This window comes from Boleophthalmus pectinirostris, unplaced genomic scaffold (assembly GCF_026225935.1).
Source record: "Boleophthalmus pectinirostris isolate CB_2022bp ecotype Guang Dong unplaced genomic scaffold, ASM2622593v1 HiC_scaffold_11, whole genome shotgun sequence".
NCBI lineage: Eukaryota > Metazoa > Chordata > Actinopteri > Gobiiformes > Gobiidae > Boleophthalmus > Boleophthalmus pectinirostris.
The window spans coordinates 3293-29771 of record NW_026570994.1 but is presented as its reverse complement, the minus strand read 5'-3'; the positions used below and the strand labels follow the sequence as shown (position 1 = coordinate 29771).

At 41.8% G+C, this 26479-nt stretch overlaps 2 protein-coding genes across 3 annotated transcripts; both read left to right on the top strand.

Moving 5' to 3' along the window:
* Positions 1 to 1405: 1405 nt before the first annotated feature.
* On the top strand, positions 1406 to 4378 carry LOC110175586 (four and a half LIM domains protein 2-like). The gene is made up of 6 exons (XM_020941783.2): positions 1406 to 1473; positions 3016 to 3178; positions 3253 to 3427; positions 3501 to 3670; positions 3743 to 3929; positions 4227 to 4378. Exons 2-6 carry the CDS (start codon positions 3023 to 3025, stop codon positions 4376 to 4378), a joined length of 840 nt encoding a protein of 279 aa, XP_020797442.1. The 5' UTR covers positions 1406 to 1473; positions 3016 to 3022.
* A 1544-nt stretch (positions 4379 to 5922) lies between these two features.
* On the top strand, positions 5923 to 25760 carry cunh7orf57 (chromosome unknown C7orf57 homolog). Of its 2 annotated transcripts, none has more exons than XM_055164917.1 (8): positions 5923 to 6040; positions 12763 to 12817; positions 15272 to 15445; positions 16496 to 16580; positions 16748 to 16871; positions 17125 to 17177; positions 21479 to 21573; positions 23800 to 25760. In XM_055164917.1, the coding sequence occupies exons 2-8, from the start codon at positions 12775 to 12777 to the stop codon at positions 23862 to 23864; spliced, it is 639 nt and encodes a 212-aa protein (XP_055020892.1). In that variant the 5' UTR covers positions 5923 to 6040; positions 12763 to 12774; the 3' UTR covers positions 23865 to 25760. The 2 variants fall into 2 exon arrangements, with proteins under 2 accessions (XP_055020892.1, XP_055020887.1); XM_055164912.1 differs by having other exon boundaries at positions 17125 to 17189.
* The last annotated feature ends 719 nt before the right edge of the window (positions 25761 to 26479 follow it).

Genomic DNA, 26479 nt, shown 5'->3' with positions numbered 1-26479 from the left:
CGTTACGGTTAAGTTGGATATAAATGAGTTCAAGTGTGCGCCGCTGTTAAGATGTGCTAACGGTGTAATAAACACGCTTCAAGAACAACTCAGTCTTATGCTTTGCCTCATAACAGACTCGGGGGCAAAAAAAATTGATCAGGACATCCCTATTGAATATCCCACATTTTCAAGACTATTTGTATTTATTTATGAGCATTCCAGTCAAAGCAATCTCCATGGAGACAAAAAGGTGGCAAATCCCTGGTTACACAGTGCACCTTAATCCATTATTTAATGCTGCTGGGGCAACCTCTCACGAACAGTAGGTGACTGCTGCTCTCCTGATCTTTACCATTATACGTTGTTGCTTTTGCTGCTCAAAATTCCTTCATGATTTTTTCACTGTGACTTCAATTATCACAATTACAAATACCAGGTATCCTGACCCTGATACACTTAAAGGGACTGTATGGATCTTGTGTTCTGAACTGAACTTAACCCTAACACAAAGGACCCATACAAATTTTTCTCAGTATATGGACAGACCAGGCTTCACATAAAAGCTCAGAACCTCCAGAATTCCGTCCCTGAGCTGCAGAGGCTGCACTATTACTGACTCATGATTCACTGCAGGGGCTGGGTTTAGAAAATTCAGAACAGAGAGAGACATTTTACATTTAAACCAACTGGATTTCAGCATTGAACCTAGCAACCCAAATGAGAGACTCACATGGAGCTCATTCTGCTTTCTGATGGTCTTGAGAACCAAAGCAACCAAAACAAAACCATATTAATAAATGGGGGCTCATGTCCAGTATTTTTGTAGTTATTTATTTATTTATTTACTTACTTTGCACATATATAACATATAACAGTAAAAAGCACACTAGATAAAAAAAAAAAGGTGCCAGAAGAGGCAAACCCCCCAAAGCCTCCACCTTATGAATACATTAAAATTTAACATTATAGTTGTGCACTACTAAAAAATGACATTTACACACCTTAGATTAAATACATTTGATTCAAACATGGATTAAACTACAATGAAACATCCACAATTAAATGATTATCAAATATTATTATGAAATATCATACATTTTCTCAAACTCTTTTTAAATAATGTTTCTGATGCCGTCACTAACCTGATGTGAAAAATATCTGCATTACAAATATCTGCATTACAATTGTTATCAGAAAATAGATTTGACCATAACCTCATATCTAGTTAGGTCACACAGTTTGGTCATCTTTATGGAATTTGAAATCATAATATGGCCTAGTGGCCCTTTAGATATCATTAATTTACTAATACTTAGCAGATGTCTATAGCTCTGGTCTGAACACTGCCTGTGGGGGTCATCCAGTGTTGACCTGTCAATATATAGCAGTCTGAATTTATCCGCCCCCCCCACCCACCGGACCTGCTCACTTTTAAAACGCAGAGCGCCAGAGCGGAGGAGCAGTGAAGAAGAGGAGACACACACACTCAAGGTAAGTCACTTTATGAGCAAATGCTCTTCTTAGTACATTTTACTTGTCACTACTTGTTCTTTATACTCTATTTTTTAAAAGAAATGGAAATACCTTGATTTCAAAAGTACTATTATGTTTTTTAATAATTTGAATGCCACTATAAACTGCTATACGTTACATTCAAAGTGTGTCTTGTATATGACTATGGAATTCAACTTTTTACGTGTCATATGAGAGCATATTCATGATTCAAAACTTAAAATTGAATTAACAAAAGTGTACGGCAAATAAACCTGAACTGTAAAATGAATGAAAGTCGCCATTGACCAAGAAAAAAATAAGTATACATTAGAAAAAAAGTCTTACAAATATCACTTCTACAGTATTGCATTGTACTCTCCTGCAGTTTTTTTTTTATTTTTTTATTGGAGCAGTAAAATGCAGAGTACATTATATTCCCAGATCAGATTAACAGATTAAATTAAATTATGAGGATTTTTAAAAACAATAATATAATAAAAATAAACAGTGTACACTTTTTCTCATTAAGTTAATGCTGTGACATGTATGTAATGAAATCAATTGGATGAAAAAGTACTGAAAATATCCTAACTCATGGCTAAAATATACTCTATTACAAGTACAATTGCTACAGCCAAATTTTTCACCTAACTAAAAGTAGACAAATGCTTACCTGTACTAGCAGACAGTGCATTGCTGTTGTGTGTTTGTCAGTGTAATATAGAGAGAGTGAGACAGCTGCACATTTGGAAAATTGGGACTTGAACTGTACTCACTCAGTAACTTCTATTCAAAATGTAATGAAGTACAATTATATACTACAATTATACTCAATTACAAATACAAGTACAGGTTCAAAAATCTACTCAAAGAAGTACTATTACTGAAATATCTATTAAATTACTGAGTACATGTAATTAGTTACTTGTTAGTGGCAATTAGGATCCCCTGTTACCTCTGCCAACCCCAACACAAGTGAAGAAATGAAGAGAAAATAATGAGAGATTCTTTCTTAAAATCATGACAAAATATAGGAAAAACAAAAAAATTATGTATTTATTTTTGGATTCATTATTCAGAATGTGTATCAATAGAGAGCTTATGGGAGCCAGAGAGCCGTTCCAAAAGAACCAGTTTTATGGTAAAAGTTGGACTGCTCCTCTTTAACCCAATCAGCCTGTGCTTTGGTTTTGCTGAGGATTTTCATGGAAGCTAATTGAGGCGTACTTCTGGGGAAATGACGCTCTTTGGATTAGTTAGATTTAAAGTCACAGCATTCATATTACTATAGTGAGGTATTTACGGAGCAGCATGCCCTGTGTCTGTTCGCTGTTTGCTACATTCCTGCACATAATGGATCGCATGTGGCACTCTATTACTGCAGTACTCTGAGGCAGCCCATGTGACTGTACTGTCTTCTCAGCTCTGTGGACCAGGTCAGGACAGGACTCATGGGAATCATGTTGTTATTGTTTAGTATTCATGTGTGTTTGGTACTGAAATACTTTGACTATATCTCTGTGTGGCCCTTTGCTTTAGCAGTGCCATGGCCGAGCGTTACGACTGCACTGAGTGTGAGGAGAGTCTGTATGGACTCAAGTACATCCTGAAGGAGGAGAGGCCTTACTGCATCAAGTGCTACGAGGCACTCTTCTCCAACACCTGTGAGGTCTGCCTCCAGCTGATTGGCTGCACCAGCAAGGTAAGCTCCGACTCTCCCTCTCTGTGGTGCTATCTGTGGATGGGCCTGACCTTCTGACCCGGGCTCTGATGTAGGACCTGTCGTACAAAGATCGTCACTGGCACAGTGAGTGCTTCCTCTGTGTGAAGTGCAGCCGCTCTCTGGTGGAGAAGCCCTTTGCTACCAAAGACGATCAGCTCATGTGCACTGACTGCTACAGTAATGAGTACTCAGCTAAGTGCTATGGCTGCCTCAAGACCATAATGCCTGGTAAGAACAGCATTACACTTTTCTTTAAAATACATCAGATGCCCTGGAGCACTGACAGTTCTCTCTGTGACAGGTACCAAAAAGATGGAGCACAAAGGCAGCAGTTGGCATGAGAACTGCTTCAGCTGTAACCGCTGTCAGCAACCCATCGGCACAAGGAGCTTTGTCCAGAAAGATGCTCATAACTACTGCCTGCCCTGCTATGAGAAGCAGTTTGCTCTGCAGTGTGTGCACTGTAAGAAGGTACTGTCCTCAAATGCACTGTTCCACTGATATACATGACATCCACATAACACACTCTGTTCTGCTCCTCAGCCCATCACCACAGGAGGGGTCAACTACCGGGACCAGCCCTGGCACAAGGAGTGCTTTGTGTGCATTGGCTGTAAACAGCAGCTGGCCGGACAGCGCTTCACATCTCGGGACGACTTTGCCTACTGTCTCGACTGCTTCTGTAACCTGTTTGCCAAGAAGTGTGCCTACTGCACCACCCCCATCAGCGGTAAACTGTGTGTGTGTGTGTGTATGTGTGTGTGTGCGTGTGTGTGTGTAGGAACACGCTTTTAGTTTTAGTTCACTTCTTTAGTGAACTAAAAGGGCTCTTTAGTCCCGTTAAGTCCTCTTGTGTGTCTCATTGGAGTCATGAGTGTCAGTGCTTTGTCACATGGCAGCGTTGGCTAAAGGTCTCTCTGTCTCTCTCCCTCTGTCTCTCCCTCTCCCCTCTCTCTCTCTCTCTCTCTCTCTCTCTTTCTCTCTCTTTCTCTCTCTCTCTCTCTCTATTTCTGTCTTTCTCCCTCAGGTCTGGGGGGTAGTAAATACATCTCGTTTGAGCTGCGTCAGTGGCACAACGACTGTTTCAACTGCAAAAAGTGCAGCGTGTCCCTGGTGGGGCGGGGCTTCCTCACCTGCAAAGATGACATCCTGTGCCCAGACTGTGGGCGGGACATGTGAGGACCATGCCCCAACATCTGCACGTTCCTCTAACATTAGCCCTGTACGCTTCAGTCCACATTTGTGGAGGTTATGTGCATGCAGTATATTCAGTACAATCTATATTTCAAAAGTACTGTATGTTATTACACTAACTAAAGCATGATAAACACATATATAATACATTTACATTATGTTATTATGTTTATGTGATATTATGGACTGTGTGTAAAATATTTAAATCAATAAATAAATAATAAAACACATCTTTGCTTGTTATGTTTTCTTCAAAATCTTTTCCTAATAAACATTTGTAATGACTATGAGAGACTATATGTCTCTCTGATGAAAATGTGGCAACACTGGAAATATTTTATTGGACATAAAAAATAAATAATTTAAATTAAATAAATATGTAAGTAAATATATGTGGTTGTATATGGAACAGGCAGTTAATGCCTAATATTAATATATATAAATTTATAAATTATATATATATATATATATTTGTCATGGACAAAATTGTTGGTTCCCCTCTGGCAATAAAAGAAAAATCAACAATAATCACTGAAATAACTTTTATTAGCAATAAAAAATAAAAATTTACTGAAAATTGGACAGGACAAAAATGATGATACCTTTAACTTAATATTTTGTTGCACAACCTTTTGAGGCAAACTCTGCAAACAAACGATACAAACTGGTATTTTGACCCATTTCTCGTGAGCAAACTGCTCTTGTTGCCTCAGGTTTGAAGGGTTCCTTCCCCAGACATCATCTTTCAGCTCATTTCACAGATGTTCAAGAGAATTAGATCTGAGCTCACAGACCGCTGCAGAAGAGTCCAGTGTTTTGTTCTTAGCCATTCTTGTGTGTTTTTATCTGTGTGTTTTGGGTCATTGTTCTGTTGGAAGATCCATGACCTATGACTGAGACCGAGCTTTCTGACACTAGGCAACACATTTCGTTCCAAAATACCTTGATAGTTTTGAGATTCCATTGTATTTTGCACAGATTCAAGACGCCCTGTGCCAGATGCAGCAAAACAGCCCCAGAACAAAACCAAGCCTCCTCCATGTTTCACAGTGGGGACAGTGTTCTTTTCTTGGTCTGCTTCATTTTTGCATCTGAGAACATAGAGCTGATGTGTCTTGCCAAAGAGCTCCAGTTTTGTCTCATCTGTCCAAAGGACATTCTCCCAGAAGCATTTTGGCTTGTCAATATGCATTGTGGCAAATTCCAGTCTCACTATTTTATGGTTTGCTCTCAACAGTGATGTCCTCACATGAAGTCCACTTTGGCATAAACAGTGACGGATGGTGAAATCTGACGCTGTTTACTGTCCAGACCAGTTTCATTATTTTGTTTTTTCTAATATTTCTATTGAATCACAGTTGAAAAGCAATTTTTGATTTTTGTTGGACAATTTTATGTAATTTTTTATTTATTATTGCTTTTTTCAGTTTCAAGTTATTTAGAAAATAGCACGTTTCCAAAATGATGCAAAAATAAGATCAGAGCGAAGCGTAGAGGACGGGAGGATCTCTATCGCTACCGGAAGTGAGCAGCAGGTGCCAGCGGAAGTGAGTGTGGTTCGCCCCGCTGAATGAACAGAGCCGAGACATCTCCAAAATCCCTCATCTCTGCACGATCCGTCCTTTTTCAGCCGAGAAACAACTCTCTGTAAGTATGTGCGCGCTTTTGTCACATGCAAAAACTTGTGTCAAAGGAGTACGTGTAGTTTATGGCTTCCTGATTGCCTCATAAAGATGGTTTGAGGAGCTAGCGAGGCGGCTATCCCAATGAGCTCGGCTTTGTTATTTCAACGGCCGCGTAAAACAACGAACTCTTAGGTCTTAAGGAGGATACTAGGCACGAAAAGAACGCGTTTTTACGGTTAACGTGGATAAATATTCTATAAATTGTAAAGAAATGTTAGATTGTGCATATTCACTTGCACAAAGTAATGGACGTTTTGATGCTCCAAGTGGCAGCAGGAGGAACTGATGAGTAACGGGGAGGGGGGGGGGGGGGTCACTTGATGTTTAGTCTAATAATAAAAACATGAAGCAGAAATCAGGGGGCTTATAGACTGTTTCACAGAATGCTCAAATGTCCAACTGGCCAGTAAAAACAGTACTATGTTAATTGATGTCCTAGATTATTGTTCATTGTAAACAAATAAGAAACTAGAAAGCCTTGTCCAAACACTCCATATTTATGGCTGGGTTTCAGATTACATCATCTTAAAGAAATCTTAGATTGTGCATATTCGCTTGCACAAAGTAATGCAAGTAAGTAAATAAAAGCCTGTAATATTTAATGGACCCTTTAAAAGTAGTATAGAGTGACCAGATTTTCAAAATAAAAAACTGGGACAACCTGGTTTGTGGTGGTTGATAATAATAAAATTGTGAAACGAGTGCATAAGTAAGGAAAATTGTTATGCTCTCAGCACTAATGTGAGTCATTATAGTCACATTTTCTTTGTGTTTTTGTCATTTATAAGCAGATTTGATGTATTTTACCTAAACAAATGACAATTTATAACTCTCTCTTCTGTTGGCAGGGATCAAATTGGTCCAAAATGTATAAAACTGGGACAAATCACTGCTTTGGGGTGAATCTGCTGGGACAGGGAACACAGGGCTCAAAACTGGGACTGTCCCAGGTGAATTGCTGGGTTGCAGATGACATCACAGTATTCTATAGGCCAATATTATTTAATACAGATTGGGGGTAAAAGTATTATTAATTTTTTTGTTGTAATACAGTGAGTTCATGGGTCTAGTCACTAATAAAAATGATCAGGTTCAGCATTTGTGAATTTACTTTTTAGATATTTGTCATGAAAGTACAATGTAATCAATAGGGAAAACTGGCCCTTGCCCCCAATCTGAGAGTATGACATCTGTCTGAAAGTCTGGAAACCACCAATAGGGACGTCCGGTCACCCTAAAGTAGTAGTAATTGATAGAAATTATCAGATGATGTGGTTTTAGTTTTTAGATTTACCATAACATCTAATTAGAAAATTTAGCTTTTATGTATGAAATATATGAAGTACATTGCAGAACAATGTAGGTTATGATTTCTTATTTCATTTTAGTCAGTTCAGTTGGACCATAATTTAGCCCAGGGGTGCGCAATACGTCGATCCCGATCTACCAGTCGATCGCCAAGGTCGTGTGGGTAGATCGCCGTGTCTTAGGCTACGTTCAGATTGCAGGGCTAAATGCTCAATTCCGATTTTTTGTGAAATCTGATGTTTTTGCGAGGTCGATCACATTTACAATTAAATGCGACTTGTCTGTGACTCCAGTGTGAACGGTAAACGGCCTGAAAGTGTCCCGCATGCGTACTGGAGGACACGATGACGTCAACCCCATGCGTCAACCGCAGCGAGCGTGCTCTGTGTTTACGGAAGTTGTCCAAACATGGACGCGAGCATTGAGTACCTGGCGATTTTACAGTTCCGGTTTCCGCCTGCTTCAGCGCAGAATAGTTACGTTTGTCGCTTGTTGATGACGTGTAGGTCGGATGGATGTGCTTTGGCTGTTCAGACTGAAGTCGCATGTCAAAAGATCGGATATGTATCGGTTTCAGGACCACATAGCCAAGTGGCCTGGGTCGCATATGAAAAATTCGGATCTGTGCCGTTCAGACTGTCATTAAAAGATCGGATACAGGTCACATAGAATCAAAAAAATCGGATTTGGGTCACTTCAGGCTGCAGTCTGAACGCAGCCTTAGTACTCGTCTTGGACCCAATCGCGTTTGGACTCGGTCTTGACTCTCACTCAAGGTCTGACACTCAACAAGTGCGATCATATTTCATTACGGCCGCTGCTGTTGGCAATAAACTTGTAGCGGGGTGCAGGAGCGTGTGGGGCATCTCAGTGCAGCCTGTGAGCTCATTGAAACCCGTGGAGACTCTACGGCACATCACAAATACACACGCTCCCTATGCACGGCTCGTCTGCAACAGCATGCATCACAGGGCAGGTTAAACTTCTTAAACATCCTACCTGTCCATCTGCCTCACGTCAGCACGCCGCCCCTCGCCTTTTCATGCTCTCGCTCCTTCCTGCGTACAGCGAAAACAAGCCCCTTCCACAGTGCGTGCTGACTAGAAGAGTAAGACGAAACGTGAAGAAAAAACGAGTCTAAATTTGTGCTACAGTGTTTGCCCAAAGCAGGCCTACAACATAGAGCAGACCTACAGAACAGACCTACTGCCACATTTGGCTGAAGTTTGCCTAACAAAAGTGCACAAATGCATCTGTGTTTGTCACGATTTGCGTTTGGTTTGGTAAATGTGCAAAGGCTGGTAAATATCACTGCAAAACCAGAAAAGAATGCAACTCCAGTTTGGAACTTTAAAAAACAGGTTTAAAAATCTTACCTACTTCCTTCACTTTTTTCATAGTTTTGTGTAAAGTGCCAGAGGAAGTTCTCTTAAAGAAGGGGTTCTCAAACTGTGGGTGAGGGTCCAAAAAAGGGGCACAGAGTGTTTCAATGCAGTTTGCTTGGCTTTGTATTAGGTAGATCATTTTGACTTGGTCATTTTGTAAGTAGCTCGCATGCTGAAAAAGTGTGAGCTCCCCTGATTTAGCCTATAAAAATATGTGTCCCAGACTCGGAATCTAGAACATCACAGCTGTTAACCACCATGTAATTCTCATTTTTGTGCAAGGAAGAGAATACAAAATGATTGGATTAAGCATTTATTTTCAATTTCAAGGTTAGGTAGATAAGGTAGCAGCAGTAAATAAATTCAATGACAAAAGCCATCTGCCAAAATGGCTAAAAAATACTCAGTATCATATTAAATATAATATAATATGGGGACCTGTCGACATATCGGCCGATATGCTTGCTGATAGGGGCCGATATTTCACGTGGGTATGTGATACCTACTTATAAATCTTAGACTCTATACATTATGTTCATTTAATCCAATTTACAGACAGATAAATGTTGTAATATGTGGCTCTGCATCAGTATTTATCTGTGGAGTCCTTTGTCAGTGATCTAAAAGTGTGTATATTGCTTTATGCTGATGATATAGTGCTTATTTCAGAAAATGAACTGGATCTTCAGAGGATGTTGAATATTGTTCATACCTGGTGCAACAAAATGAGACTGAAGATAAATTGTGAGAAAACTCAGGTGATTCATTTTAGAAAACAGAGCCATAAATTGACTAACTTTCAATTCCATTTTGGTGCCACTTCCTTGTCCTTAACAAAAAAGTACAAATATTTGGGACTTGTTTTGGATGAACATCTTACATTTGATGAAGGAATCAAAGCTCTGTCAGAGTCAGCAGGTCGAGCCTTAGGTGCACTGATAAACAAAGTTAAAGCATGTCGTGAACTGGGCTACAAAACCTACATTGAACTGTACAGGGCCTGTGTCTGTCCTGTTCTGGACTATGGAGCTGGAGTCTGGGGTTACTGTAAACACACCCACAGTGAAAAAGTTCAGTGCAGAGCTGTGAGGTACTTTTTAGGCGTGCACAAAAAGGCGCCTAAACTTGCTCTGTATGGAGATATGGGCTGGAACCATGTGAAGTGAGACACATTTGTGACATGGTGCGGTTATGGAACAGGTTGGTTAATATGCCAGACACAAGATTAACCAAACATGTATTTAACTGGAGTCTGTTACATAAATCGTCCTGGAGTAGAGAGATGGAGAAAATTTTTGAGATTGCAGATCTCCAGCCAGTTTATTTACAGAAATAAGTTAATCTGTAGTGTTCGACAAGCGAGGAACATTTACTTTGATAAGTATAAACAAAAGTGGCACTATGACATCTTATGTAAACCAAAATTAAGAACATATATCTTAATTACAGACTGTTTTGGACCTGAACCATATGTCACCCTGAACCTGAGCAGAGGTCAGGGGTCAGTATGTGCCCAGTTGAGGTGTGGGACTCTGCCTCTGGCCTTGGAGACGGGACGCTTCCACTCAGTCCCAGAGGAGGAGCGCACTTGTGTTCTGTGCGATTTAAAGGACATTGAAAATGAAATGCATTTTTGTTTTACTGTCCTTTGTATCATGACCTTCGCTGTCAGTTGTTGTCTAATGTGTCTTTCTGTTGGTTTGTTCTGTCTGATGAGGAGAGACTTAAGTATTTATTTAAATGTCATGTTTTTAAGTTGGCTCAGTTTGTGCTGAAAGCCTGGGACCTCCGTAAGAAGACACTTTATGTTTGATGTGTGATTTGTCTGCTTATTGTTTTATGTGTCTTATAAGTCCATGTGGGCTGGGCACCAACTAAATGGTGCATGACACTAAATAAGTAAAATAAACTATACTAAACTGTCAGTGTGTGTGTCCGTACTGTCCCTGAGCATACGTCACTCACGTCATGCCACGTTGGCACGGTGGCTGAGTGGCTAGCACTCATGCCTCACAGCAAGAAGGTTCTGGGTTTGATCCCCGGGTCGCCTGGGCCTTTCTGTGTGGAGTTTGCATGTTTCTCCCCGTGTCTGGATGGGTTTCCTCCGGGTGCTCCGGTTTCCCCCATCAACCCAAAACATGCTACATAGGTCTCCATGAACAGTTGACAGTCATGGTCAGTTAAATACAATCAATTCAATCATTGTGTGTCCTTAGACACTTCACCCACATTGTATGAAAGTGGTGTGTGTGTGAGTGATGGTAGTGGTCGGAGGGACTGATGGCGCCGAGTGGCATGGCAGCCGCGCCTCTGTCAGTGTGCCCCAGGGCAGCTGTGGCTACAATAGTAGCTTACCATCACCAGGGTATAGAGTGATTGAATAATGCTGTATGAATTAATAATGCTGAATAATGCTGTGTAAAGCGTCTTTGGGGACAGAAAATGACTGTGAAAGCGCTATATAAATAAAGACTGACTTACTTACATTTGTTTACACCGGCAGACATAGATCCAAACAGTGAGATTATATTCTTTTTACGGACAATCGGTTTGAGTCTGGATTAAAAGGACATTTATTAGTGCGGACTTGTGATGTGAGGAGGAGCCTGTGTGAGTGGTGAGTGTTGGAAATATGTCGACTTTGAAGCTAGTTTTGGTCATTTGTTATTGTTAGCTGCTGTAGCTCTCACACATAAACAGGCTGTTTTCTATTGGCCTACTGTAAATTGACTACATTGGCTGTATATTTGTTACTGGACTTGCATTGATATGTAAATGAGCTGTGAATAGAGGTGCGAATTATGACATTTGTGCATATAATTAATTACAGCGGCGCACACGTATTTACGGCTAAAGGCTAATAGCGGTAGTTTCTTTATTAGCTAGTAGTGATGGGACGGTCGCGAACGAAGTGGCTCTTAGAGCTGGCACTTTGAAGCGAACGACGGGAGCCGGCTCCTTATTGGGAGTCGTGTTTTCTCTTTCGCTCACTTTTTTTCTCTTCACGCCGCGTACAGACTCGTGGCAGTTTGACAGCAGCAGTGGCCGAAAATGAAACTTTCAGAAATATGCGTGTGCATAGGATAAAAAAAAAATGTGTTTGGCTGTAGTTCAGCATAAAATAAATAAACCAGGGCTAATCTTGGGCTTGAGAGAGGGAGAGAGATAGAAACTGAGTCCCGACACTCAGTCCTGGTTCAGTTCTGGTTTAGTCCTGTTTTACACATGGTTTAGAGCTGTTTTAGTCCTGGTTTAGTCCTTTTTCAGTCCTGGTTTATACCTGCTTTAGTCCTGCTTGCAACAAAACAATCTGAAGAGCCACTAGTGAGCTGAGCCAAAAGAGCCGGTTCTCTAAAAAGAACTGGAATACCCATCACTAGTAGCTAGAATGTGATGCAAAAATGTCATTAGGCCGACCTACTGTTTGTAAATATGACATAAAGAGGCAGAATAACAATAAATGTTGCCTAAATAAACCCAGTTTACAATCCACTAGAGCCAAACCTAAGTTTTTTAAACAGTTCAAGATTTACAGTGAATTTTTACATCACTAAATATATCGGTGATTATATCAGCTATCGGCTATTTATTTATTTTTTGTTTCTTTCATTTGGAATTGCCTGCTGTCTTGTTGTTGTTTTTGTGCTATGCTATGTTTATGTATGTTTAAACATTTATAAAAGTAAATAAAAAGAATTGAATAATAATAATATCAGCTATCGGCAACTCCAACTCCCATTATATCGGTTTCATATCGGCCACAACAAAATCCATATCGGTCAGGCTCTAATCTCTTACACCGTTAACTCATTTACTCACTTAATGCTATAAAGACTAGGCTAACCTATTTAGGATAACGCATCTCAATTTAGACACGGCTTTAGAGATAGTCAGATCTGTTAACAACTGGAGGACCTGAATAAGTGCAGCCATTGTGATTGTTTAAACTGTCTTCAGTTAGATGTTGCTGACCATGTCTTCTGTTCCTCAGAAGTGTCTGAAAATGAGTACTGCTGTCCCCAACCACAGACGGGTCAAACCTGGAGGTGAGTTCTAATGCATTTATAACACAAAATGTTAAATCCTGAACATAGCTGTTTGATATGGTGTCCTTAAACTTGTCACGATAACATATTTTGTAGTGCAGTATGTTGTGGAAAAAATATATATACGATACGTGATCATCCATCCATCCATTTTCTTCCCCTTATCCGGGGTTGGATCCCGGGGGCAGCAGTCAAGACCCTGAGATACTTGAACTCTTCTGCTTGAGGCAAGGACTCTCCACCCACCCAGAGAGGGCAAGCCACCTTTTTTTGGTCGAGAACCATGGCCTTGGACTTAGAAAAGCTGATCCTCATCTCAGCCGCCTCAAACTCGGCTGCAAACCGCCCCAGTGCACATTGCAGGTTCTGGCTTGATCAAGCCATCAGAACTACATTATCTGAAAACAGCAGAGATGAGATCCTGCAGTCCCCAAACCCAGGGTGTAGAGCTGGTATAGTGTTCCCCGGCCAGGACGAAAACCACATTGCTCCTCCTGGATCCAAGGTTCGACTATCGGTCGGATTCTCCTCTCGAGTACCCCAGCATAGACCTTACCGGGGAGGCTGACGAGTGTAACCCTAACCCTGTAGTTGGAACACACCCTCTTATCCCCCTTCTTATACAGAGGGACCACCACCCCGGTTTGCTAGGGCCATGTGATGTTGGAGAGACATGTCAGCCAAGACAGCCCCACAACATCCAGAGACTCAAGATACTTGGGACGGATCTGATCCACCCCCGGAGCCATGCCACCACGGAACTTGCCAACCATCTCAGTGACTTCAGCCAGGGTGATGGATGAGTCCGCCTCCAAGTCCCCAGCCTCTGCGTCCTCCTCGGAAGACGTGATGGTGGGATTGAGGAGATCCTCAAAGTATTCCTTCCACCGCCCGACAATGTCCCCAGTCGAGGTCAACAGCTCTCCCCCCGCACTGTAAACAATGTTGGTGAAAAACTGCTTCCCCCTCCTGAGGCGCCGGACGGTTTGCCAGAATCTCTTTGAGGCCGTCCGATAGTCATCCTCCATGACCTCCCCGCACTCCTCCCAGCTCAGAGTTTTGCATCTGCGACTGCATGGGCTGCAGCACACTTGGCCCGTTGGTGCCCCTCAGCTGCCTCAGGAGTCTCACGAACCAACAAGGCCCGATAGGCTCCTCCTTCAGCCTGACAGCATCCCTTACTTCCAGTGTCCACCACCGGTTTCGGGGATTGCCGCCGCGACCAGCACCACAGACCTTACAACCACAGCTACAAGCGGCTGCATCAGCAATTAAGTCCGAGAACGAAGTCCACTCGGACTCCATGTCTTCAGCCTCCCCAGGAATCTGGGAGAAGCTCTCTCGGAGGTGTGAGTTGAAAGTCCCTCTGACGGAGGGCTCCGCCAGACATTACCAACAGGCCCTCACTACACTTGGGCCTGCCAGGTCTGATGGAAACACTTGTGGTCGAACATGATGTTGGTTATGGACAAACTGTGACTAGCACAAAAGTTCAGTAACAGAGCACCACTTGGGCTCAGCTCAGGGAGGCTGTTCCTTCCAATCACCCCTCTCCAAGTGTCACTGTAGTTGCCCACATGGGCGTTGAAATCCCCCAGTAGAACAATGGAGTCCCTGGTCGGTACACTGTCTAGTACCCCTCCTAGGGACTTCAAAAAGGCTGGGTACTCTGCACTGCTGTTCGGCCCGTAGGCCTACACTACAGTGAGAGACCTGTCCCTGACCCGAAGGCGCAGGGACGCAACCCTCTCGTTCACTGGGATGAACTCCAACAGACGGCAGCTGAGCTGTGGGGCAATGAGCAGGCCCACACCAGCCCGCCGCTGCTCCTTGCGACCAGCGCCAGAGAAATAGAGAGTCCAGCTTATCTCAATTAGTTGTGCGTGGAGGTGAGGCCGACTATATATAATTGGTAACTCTCAACACAAGCTCGCCCGCACAAGCTCAGGCTCCTTCCCCCCAGTGAGGTGACGTTCCATGTCCCCAGAGCTAGTCTCCATGTCCAGAGATCCGGTTGTCGAGGCCCACGCCTTCGACCGCCACCCAGATCTCTCTGCACCGGCCCCATATGGATCCCCCCGCAAGTGATGGGCCCATGGAAGGGCGGCCCCATGTTGCTCCTTTGGGTTGTGCCTGGCCAGGCCCCATGGGGGAAGGCCTGGCCACCAGGCGCTCACTTTACAAGAGCTCCAAAAATAAATACCAGCATGAAACACTTAGTAGTATTTGGTTTATATCTTTGATAAGTTCCACCCTCTCTAGTTCAATTCAGATCATACTGCAGAAAAATTTAAATAAATATTGTCCCCCAAAATTATTGTTCCATCTATCATATATTGAACAATGTTTGTTTTGTGTATAACTCGATACATTTTAGTTATCGTAATGGGCTGGGTTGTTGACACTCTTATCCAGACTTGTGTGTATGAATGTGATATTATGTGTGTGTTGTAGCCATAAAACCCGGGGCTGGGTCCATTGGAGTGACCGGTCCCAGCTCCCAGATCCCTGGTCTGTCCCAGATCTCCTCCAACACCTCCCCGACTGAGCGCATCAGCTGCAGACGGGTGGGCATCTTCGAGAGCGACTCGGACTATGTCAAACTGGCCAAGCAGGGAGGACATAAAGGTAAGAGGGACTGAAAAGCATTTTACTTTTGCCTCCAGTACTTAACTAAATAAGATGAGATGAATCTTTTTGTTAGTAAAAATTAATTCCTTGGACTTGTTTTAAGTGTTATATAAAATTATATTTTTTTTAAATTGAAGTAATTTTGTTCAAGTCATAGCTCAAGGTTCACTTATGCTCTCTAATCACCTTTTGTCAGGCCAAAGCTGGCACTGTTTGATAACACAGCAGTATGCCATCAGTAATGGTAGTAATAAAGTAATGGTTTATGTATAGAGGGCCATTTTGATGTCTTGTACCCGAAGGGGCCAGTGAGGGCTTATGGCTGTCTACAGTGGATCCAGTTGGCACTTGGCACAGTTGATTATCTAACGGTATTGAATAAATTGGGGATTTTGCTGATTATTCCATCTATCCATTTTCTTCCGCTTTATCCGGGCCGGGTTGCGGGGGATCCCATGGCATTCCCACACCAGCTGAGAAACATAGTCCCTCCAGCGTGTCCTGGGTCTTCCCTCGGGCCTCCTCCCGGTGGGACATGCGCAGAACCCCTCCCCAGGGAGGCGTCCAGGAGGCATCCGAAACAGATGGCCGAACCACCTCAGCAGCTCCTCTCGACTTGCTCCTCTCAGAGCAGCGGCTCTACTCCGAGTTCCTCCTGTGTGACTGAGCTCCTCACCCTATCTCTAAGGGAGCGCCCAGCTACCCTGCGGAGGAAACTCATTTCAGCCACTTGTATTGGCGATCTTGTTCTTTCGGTCATTACCCAAAGCTCATGACCATAGGTGAGGGGAGGAACGTAGATTGACGGTAAATCGAAAGATTTGCCTTTCAGCTCAGCTCCCTCTTCACCACAAAGGTCCGATACAGTAACCACATCACTGCAGATGCTGCACTGATCTGCCTGTCAACCTCACGCCCCATCCTCCCCTCACTCTGTAACAAGGCTTCGAGATACTTGAAAGAGGCAGGACCTTTTACTTTGTAAAAAGATGACAGCGCTCTAGATTATTCAATTTCTAATACTTGTTGCCTGTTTTTTGTCCTTAGGTCTGCTGAGCCATGACATTGTTGAAGATGCACCCAGGAAGGCCTACTCGCCACCTAACTTTTTTGGCAACGATGAATCCAAAAGGTAAACCCACTTCTCCTGCATGGCATTTCATTTTTGTGGATGTTCATGTCCTCTGTCTTTTAACAATTAACTATGAGGAAAGCATGTCAGCGGAGCATCCCACCAAAGAGGGAGACCTTTTTCTTGTGTCGGAGCTCTTGTTGAACTGAGTGGTTTTGTGATTGCAGTGGAAGTAACGGCAGCTCTCCTGATGGTCAGCCCAAGGGGAGGCAGCCCCTAACTGCCCCCTTTGGCACCGATAGCGAGGTGCACTGGGAGAAGGAGTCTGATAGGTTTTCTGGTACCAAGAAGGTGAACGGATCCACCAACACCATTTTGAATCCTATCACCTCCTCATTTCAGTCATCCGCCATTTTGATCATTCGTTTCATTTAGGTTTTGTGATGTGTTCAAAGCTTTCAGGACTTTTTCATTTTCACTCACCAGACTAAATTAACTCATTTTCTCATGTTTTTAATGTGGCATGTTTTGCGCTGATTCCATCCCCATGTTTTTCATATGTGACAACCCAACCCCTTTCTAACATCTCCTTCTCTCTCCCCAGGCATCTCCGGATGGTGCGGTCCAGCAGATGGAGGCCCTGTCCATAACCCACAAGTACAAGAGAACGTGAGGCCTATGACATAAAATGACTTGCATTCAGAATATTCATCCAAATTTGAGTAGTTTTGACCGGTTAAAGGTAAGGTTGTTCCGATATGATACTGGTGTCCATGAAACCTCCGATACCGCACTTTTTTCATCGGTATCAACGAGTACTCAGATCAAATCACCGATCCGATATGCGTATGTATGTATATGGATTTTCCACAATGAAGACTTGTAGAATAGAGCGCAGCCGCTGTTTATGTTGGTGTCTAATGATACATGCTGATAAATGACAAGACATTTGTGTTTAGGGATGTCCCCTCCGAGTCCTTTGATTTTCAGTATCTGCCGATACCGAGTGCCAATCCGACTTTTATAAAACATTATAAAATGAACTAAGAGCAATAAATATCCAGGATGTATGGGGGATCAGATTGTATTGATATCATGTGTAATTCAAATGTCCAAAACTTAAATTTTTGATATGTAAATGAGCTGTGAATAGACGTGTAGATGACATTTATGCATATAATTAATTACCGCGGCGCGCAGCATTTACGGCTAAAGGCTAATAGCGGTAGTTTACTTTCTTTACTAGCTAGTAGTGATGAGACTAGGGATGGGCATGATTAATCGATAATTGATCATTAAGAATTTCATCGATTACGTTAATTTTAATCGACAAACCGAATGTAGGTTGCTGTGCGTAGCGTGACCAAACAGGGTCTGTACATGTAGCTCTCTGCACTCAGAAGGAGCAAGCAGACAGAAACATTCAGTCAGCCTGCAACGTAACGAAGCACAAATGCATATTTAACGATGACTTGTACAGGAAATTCCACGCTTTCCGTTTCGGTGTCCAGTGGGAAAAAGCTTTGCCAGGTGAGAGTAGTATAATGTCGATGACGAGTCCCCACCTCCCGCCCCGTACGGTCTGGTCATCTGGTCACACTAACCTGTATTCCACTGAGTCATCTCTTTTAATCCGACAGACGTTGACCGCATCAGCGCACAAGAGCTGTTTTTTTTTTTTATCTTCGCTTAGTTTATGCAAATTAAATTAAAGCGATGCGGTTTTAAGTTTCGTTTCTGTGAGATTTGCACAAAACTGAATTAAACACAATATAATGTCAAACGGATTATTGTGGCTCTAGAGTGGCTACGGTTTATATGTTGTAAAGTTGAATTGATTTATGCAGATTAGTAGTGCAGATAGTAATAATAATGATGATCATTTTAATATAAAAACGTTAATGATTAATCGATAATCGATCGTTAATTCTTCCGACGATCGATTAAGAAAATTTCATCGAATGCCCATCCCTAGATGAGACGGTTGCGAACGAAGTGGCTCTTAGAGCCAGCTCTTTGAAGCGAACGACGGGAGCCAGCTCCTTATTGGGAGCCGTGTTTTCTCTTTCTCTCACCCTCTCTCTTTCTCTCACTTTTTTTCTCTTCAGGCTGCGTGCAGACTCGTGGTAGTTTGACAGCGGCAGCGGCTGAAAATGAAACTTTCAGAAATATGCGTGTGCGTAGGATAGAAAAAACGTGCATATTTGGCTGTAATTCAGCATAAAATAAATAAACCAGGATTAATCTTGGGCTCAAGAGAGGGAGAGAGATAGAGACAGAGTCCCAACACTCAGTCCTGGTTCAGTTCTGGTTTAGTCCTGTTTTACACATGGTTTAGATCTGTTTTAGTCCTGGTTTAGTCCTTTTTCAGTCCTGGTTCAGTTCTGGTTTAGTCCTGCTTGCAACAGAACAATCTGAAGAGCTGCTTGGGAGTTGAAAGACCCAGCTGCTTTTGGTGAGCCGAGCCAAAAGAGCCGGTTCTCTAAAAAGAACTGGAATATCCATCACTAGTAGTTAGAATGTGATGCAAAAATGCCATTAGGCCGACCTACTGTTTGTAAATATGATGTAAAGAGTCAGAATAACAATAAATGTTGCCTAAATAAACCCAATTTAAAATCCACCAGAGCCAAACCTAAGTTTTTTGAAAAATTCAAAATTAACAGTGAATTTTTACATCACTAAATATATCGGCAATTATACGGCTATTGGCAGCTCCAATTCCCATTATATCGGTATCATATCGGCCGCAACAAAATCCATATCGGTCGGGTCCTAGTTTGTATATTTGATATTATATGGAAGCCTGTGCATTACATTTTAAACATTTAGGCTCATCTATGATATCCAAATAATACAAGATCTTACCACATAAAAATTAGATGACAGAAGCCCCACAGCCTCTCTCCCCCGCACCACCACCACATCCACAAACCCACAGCGGAGCGCGCATCACAACTTCGGTCCCACCGCTCAATAGACACTCCATGCCGCTGGACAGACCCCCTCAAAAGCGCCAGCTCCGCTGTTGTAAACAGCACGGTGCTGTTTGCAACAAACAGCACCGTGCATTGACATCATAGGCCGTGCAGGTGTGAACACGGGCTACAGAACCCCAAGTAAGAGCGTCCAGGTACGGCATGGTCCGAAAGTCCCAGCACAAGTGCGCCTCTAGTACAGCAGGCATTGGGGCAGATAGTTGCACTAACTGGACGTCCATGAGCAAATCCCGCGCCTCAGAAAAACTGTTGTGTGCAGTGTGCGCTGTGTGTTATATACGTATATTATTTATCTGATACCTGATCGGCACATGACGTCCCAGTCCGGATCGAGTCCGCAGTCACGTGATTGATGCCGATTTCCAATCACGTGATCAGATCGGGACAAGCCTATTTATGTTACATCTTTGATATCTTCATTTAGCATTTAGTGTGGTCAAGTGTGCACAGCTGTTTTTTTGCATTCACTGTGGTAGAAAGTAATGAGTTAGAAAAGTGTAAGTGCTTAAATCAGCACAACTTATGGTCAAGATCATTCTATATTTGACTCACTTAGTTCTCAGAATCTAATTTATTCTGTAGAATTTCTTTAGAAATAATGTCTTAGTAGATTTATTTTTTGCTCTTCTACTTTAAAATTGAATAGCTTTAGTCTACTTATTGACACTATGATATCGGACTGGTATTGTTGTTCGCAAGTGCTGACAGTTTTTATTAAAATGTAAAAATGTTCTCTCTACTTGTTTAGTCTTTTTGGTTTGTATTGTGACACTGATTACATGTAGCTTAACCATTTTTAGAATTGTGTTATGTAATAGTAAAGTAGAACATGTAGTCTTGTAACCATAACAGATTTTGCTGGACGATTAATTGACTGAGAAATTATTGTGATAAACAAAAGTACTGACATTTTGAGACCATTTTCAACTAATATAATGACAATGGAATAAAAATGCAAATACATCTTTTCAAAGATCAATAAACTTTACTTTATAAAGAACATTTAACATAGGAACTGCAAGACAACCAAAAACAACAGGCCTAAATAAAATAGACTTGTCAACATAAGAATAGTCTTGCTTACAGTGAGGACTTGTTAACAAAAAATGCACCTAAATAAACTATTGTTGAACCAAATACAATGGATTCTCTGTAACAAAATTGCCCTTAAAAGTGGGTCCACTCTGCAGATTTTGTGTTTGATTTCGCTTTGAAACTACATGTTTTCAAATTTCAACTGGCTTGTGACTTTCTATTCCTCGCAGTGCTCTCTACTGTGGTTGTACAAGATCATTCCGGCTCCTTATGACCCTGGCTCCCATTGACTTACACTGGAATATTGTAGCTCCTCTCTCTGTACCTGCTGCTGGGAGTCTCATCATTTTAGTCTTAAATGTTTGTATTAACCCGCTCTACATGATCCTGTTCCGTTGTTTTGTCCATTAAAAAAATCCTATTCATAACATGAATGGCTCCATATTCGCTCCTGTAACCGGTCGCATCACAAGCTTTATTTGAGTGGAGCTGAATGAGTGACGTCGCACTCACTTAGTCTATTTTTTTATACAGTCTATGCTGGCAAGTAGCCTAATTGACACGAACGTTCAAGAGTCCTTACACTAAGGAAATGAGAGGAGTCAGTAGAGAGCGATAGAAGCCTTTTGACATTCAGTCTCTTTGGTAGAGATAGAGACACGAGAAAACAAACATGTAAATAGAAATCATCACGGCCGGAAAAGTTATCAAGCTTGTTAAAAATGATCATGAGATGAATTGATTTATTGATTATTGTTACAGGCCTAAGAACTTGTAAAAAAAAACATTTAAGACTTGTCGGCTAATTTAGCCTAACTCGATACATTACTCAAACTACTCCAATCTGGTAAATCTTGTGAAATAAGTCATTTTAGCATGTATAGTTGTAGTAGAGAGTCTGACGCTGCTCTTTGTCCTGCTCAGGTCTTATGAGAAGAAGGCTCCTCCGGTCAGCATGTCCAAACTGCTGAGTCATGGTTACGTGGAGGAGAAGAAATCCGCAGATGATGACACTTCAAGTACTATTATCTTTCCTATCTTTCTTTAAATAATACATATAATACATACAGACATACCAAAAATTAGCAATACAAAACAAATGTCACACACAAAGAAACTTTTTCTGCTATTTAAATATTTGCTGCACGTTGTATGCTTGGATTAGATGTCTTGACTCTCCCTGCAGGCAAATTGTACAAGTTCATTTTGTTCATTGTTGAGTCCCTAGCTTCAACAATGGACCACAGACAATGCTATACCTATAATTGAATAAATACAATTGGACAAGTTTAATGCCATACTATGAAACATTCCAGGCAAGGAAATGTCATCTTCATGAACATAAGCAGGTACCTTCCACCCAAGTTGTACAGTATACCTTTAGGTTTTCAAATGTAGCAAAAACAACACTGAGAAACAGAATCAGGTGACAGTGCAGATCTGGGACAGAATACTTGTCCGCCTTGTCCCCATGATGAACCCTGATGTCTGGACCACAAATCTGATCGGCCTTTTTAGGACAGACTCACTGTCCCCATATCTAAATCCCGTTTGAATGCCGATTAGCCACTCCAGGAAAAGAGCATTTACATAACATTATTAATGAATCTAGATTTGACTTTTGTTGTCACATGCTACACTAGATGTTTGAACTAGAACTCTAGCCACATGCACAACCAAACTGTCATAGATTAGGGTTTGGACATTGTTACCTCCTCAAAACATACGTGGAGTTTTTGTTTCATTCACATGTTTCAGTAACCCATTATTATTAGTCTGTCTGCATCTCCAAAGCTCAGAATGCTTTGTTCCACCATGATGTCATGAAGCTGTAGTTTTACAATTATCAGCTCCTTTTACATTTGTTCAGTAGATTGGCAATTCCAGGGCAGAATTGATTGAAATGATTCTATTGAAAGTATATGGAGTTTAAAAACACAGTGGAGCACTGTATTACGACATGACATCACAAGGTGAAACTGAGTGTTTTCTGCTTGAGAGAAGAACTCAGCCTAGATATGCAAGGTTTGTGTTTTAAACGTGTGAATGAAACAAAACAACTTGTATGTTTTTGAGGAGGAAACTACATTAGAACACAGATCAGAAAATTTCTGTAATATGTGCCCTTTATTGGCAAATGGCATTAAATTTGTCAACTGGACAAACGTTTATTTTGGTTGAATATGTTTCACAGCTCATCCAAGCTGCTTCTTCAGTTCTGTTTGTTAGCTAGGTCTATTCATCTGTATTGAGTGTGGAGTCTTATTAGCATAATCATTGAGGGCCATAATAATGAGTGCTTTCACACCTCTGGATCTGACGTGGCTATCCCTAGACAACATGAAATTCCAGTCTTTTTCAATCTTACAAACAATTTAAAACAGAAACTGGTCCACCCAAAGGACAAAACACTGAGCCACAAATAACAGTGTGTTCTACTCCATTCAGTGTAGTGAAGACTGCAGTAACACTGGAGAAACAAAACAGCCACTCCATAAAAGGATGTACCAACACACATGAGGGCAGCAGTGGACCTCAGTCTGCCGTACATCTCCACCTAAAAGCCTTGGGCCACTCCATTGGCTCAGATATGTACCTCACTATCCTCAGAGAAAAGAATTTGTTTGAGAGGGGAGTTAAAGAGGCTATTTTTGTTAAGAAAGACAATCCATCCTTGAACAGAAATGGAGGCCTCAGACATCTGTCTCCAATCTACAACTCCATCCTCAAACCTAAAACAAAGAGAACAATAGGGGTAGCCAGGTCAGGTCCAGAGGTGTGAAAACATTCATTATGGGCCTGAATGATTATTTTAATATGACCCCACACTCAGTACAGATGAATAGGCCTAGTTAACAAACACAAACTGTAAACAAGTAGGGTGTTAGTTTCTGAGTAGTTTCAGTGTAGTTAGCTCCTCCCTGCAGGCAGATGTAAGACGGTGTCCACCAGCATCTGACCAGAAATGAAGAAGCAACTTGGATGAGCTGTGAAACGTTTGTGACCTAAATAAATGTTTGTTCAGTTGACAAATTGAATTTCTCCTTTGCCATGGATTCCACTTGGACGACTGAGGGATTCTATACACATGGGCTCATTACTGTTTTCTTCAGATGTTTTCAAACGTGTGAGAATTTTTTTTTTCTTTGCTGTAAGAAGTTTATTCACTAAAATGAATAAATAAAATTAGATAAAGTGTAAATATCAGTCTCTTCTCTAATGATGCCTATGTGTGTGTGTTCCAGGTGTGACGTCGGAGATGACCAGCACCCTGGCCACAGATGACGTGGGCGTGGATGACCTGGAATAAGCCCCCCTTCCCCTCCACAGGGGATACACGCAAAACGCCACCAAGCGCAACCCCCGCATTCACCGTCCATCTGCTGACTATTAGCTTTCCACTTAGGTTTACGCGACAGTACTTCCCTGTATTTATTTGCTTAACCATGTAAACAAACCAGTTTTCTTGGATGTTCTTGTAATCTCAAAATGTGTTGTGCATACTCGATTTGAGCAACTCCTCCAGGGATAGATTGTCCATCTCTGCTTGTATGAAGATCGAGGATGTGAAAAGTGTTAGTGCTTTAAGTGATACGTGTGATAGTAATAATAATATAATTTATTTGTTTCTCTGGGCAGTTGGATTGGACCAGGTTCATGGGGCCACTATGAGTACAGGTCCAAATCAGAACTTGACGTCAAAACTTACGGTCGCTAACCATGAATCTATAATAAGAACTGGACACTCCGCCTCTCACACTCTCTCTGTCCTGGCACGAGTTTCATTAGTGACCGCTCCATAGGTGCTGCAGCTCTGGCCCAAAAGGAATTCTCCCACACAACGTCATGTATTTTTTGTGAAATCAAACTGCCCATGTTCATCTGACAAAACATTGATAGCATTCACAAGGGTTGGATTTTGTTGGATTCTTTTCTATTTTCACTACATGAACTTTTTAGAATTTTTCAAACCTCAAAATGCATAAAAGTTAGTTTTGTAAGCTTTAGCCTGGCCCACAGTTGCTCCGCGCTGATTGTCCTTTGAAACCAATACGACGGCACTCTTTTTTCATCTTTCAGATCTTATTATACTTCCATGTAGCTAACAGAAAAAAAATGCTAGTAGATTCTAACTAGTACATGCACTCTCCATTTCAGTTTGTTGGTATTATTTTACATTCTTATGATTTTATGTATCGTTAGTGCTCCTTTCAATACTAATCTATGTAACTTTTGAAACTTTTGGTGCAGGGTATGCCACTGCCACATACCAGTGTTCATGGAGATCTTTGCTTTGTCTGGAAAGTTCCACAGTATTGCATTAAACATAGGCATCTTTATTGTTCACAGACCTTAGCCTTGTGTTTGGTGTAAGTACTGACCTGTTGTCTTCATGGCAATTGATAAGGAACATTCTTTACAAAGCAGTACCCAGGCTCAGACTGGTACTGTGTACTGCTGGGAAAATGCCCTGTAGGCTGTTCCACCTGAGACCACATTTGGGCTGGTGTGGTGGGCCGTACTAACAGCAGAGGGCAGTAATAACATAGGTCCTCAATTTCCACAGTGGGCTTTGTGGGGGAAAAGTCCAGGGCCGTTTTTTAGTCCCAGCCCAACCCTGGCGGTAACAGCTCTGTGGAGACAAGTATGTGACTAACCCTCCAACAGAATAGTTGCTTAGTGTATCTTTAAAAACATGTACAATACAAATCTACAATACTCCAAACCACAAAACTTAAATTCATAAATTAATTGTTGATTTTATCTGAAAAACTTTCCATTGCAAAGTTGACGTCAAGCCCTGATTCCAATAGTATTAAACTACTGACACATGTAAAGCGTATTTGCAATGTCTCTACCTTGCCTTTATTTGTAACTATTTATGGTGCTGATTAATATGATTTTTTTTTTTTCTTCAAAACATGCTATGCCAAATTTTAATGAAGCCTCACTGTCGCCACAGCCAAACATAACGATATTTTATTTAGATTAGTGTATGAATTTTTGAAAATGTTGAACTAATTTGCTTTTCTGTTTAATTTTATGCATCAATTAGTCTTTAGGATTGTTTTGTGGCTGAAGAAATGACAGTGCCAAAAGTCTTAATGCCTGTTGAGTTGACCTGGTGCTGTGTGTTGGCTCTGTGTGCAGTGTTCTGAGGGGGATGTACAGTTCCAGTGTTGTTCAATAAAGGCATGTGCATGTATCCTGTCTCTGTCCCTTCATTTAAGGCAACACTGTCAATTCATGTCAATTCAACGTGAAAACTTTTGGCTATTTCCAATTTCCAAAATTCAAGAAAATAGTGCATCAGTACAAAAGAGCATTGTAGTCAGTGAAAAAAAAAATCAGGAGGGGATAGTGGAGGGGGGATTATCTTGTAATATGTGTGTATGTGTATTTCTCTGTGTGTGAGTGTGTCTGTGCGTTTGTGTTTCTGTGTGTGTGTCTGTGTGTGTTTCTGTGTTTGCGAGTGTGTGTCGGTGTGTGCGCGTGTGTTTCTGTGTGTGTGTGGCTGTGTGTGCATGTGTGTTTCTGTGTGTGCGTGTGTGTTTCTGTGTGTGCGTGTGTGTGCATGTGTCTGTTGTTGCATGTGTGTTTCTGTGTGTGCCTGTGTGTCTGTGTGCACATGTGTGTTTCTGTCTGTGCGTTTGTGTGTGCTTATGTTTTTGTGTATGCGCGTGTGTGTATCTGTTTCTGTGTGTGTGTCTGTTGTTGCATGTGTGTTTCTGTGTGTACGTGTGTGTTTCTGTGTGTGTGTGTGCGCGTGTGTCTGTCTGTGCGTGCTTCTGTGCGTGTCTGTTTGTGTGTATGTGTGAGAGAGAGAGAGACCCACCTGTCTGGGTGCAGAAGTCCCGATCGACAGATGACCGCAGGTTCAGTTTGGCCTGCATTTTTATAAAGGGTGACGACGCCTTGGCACAA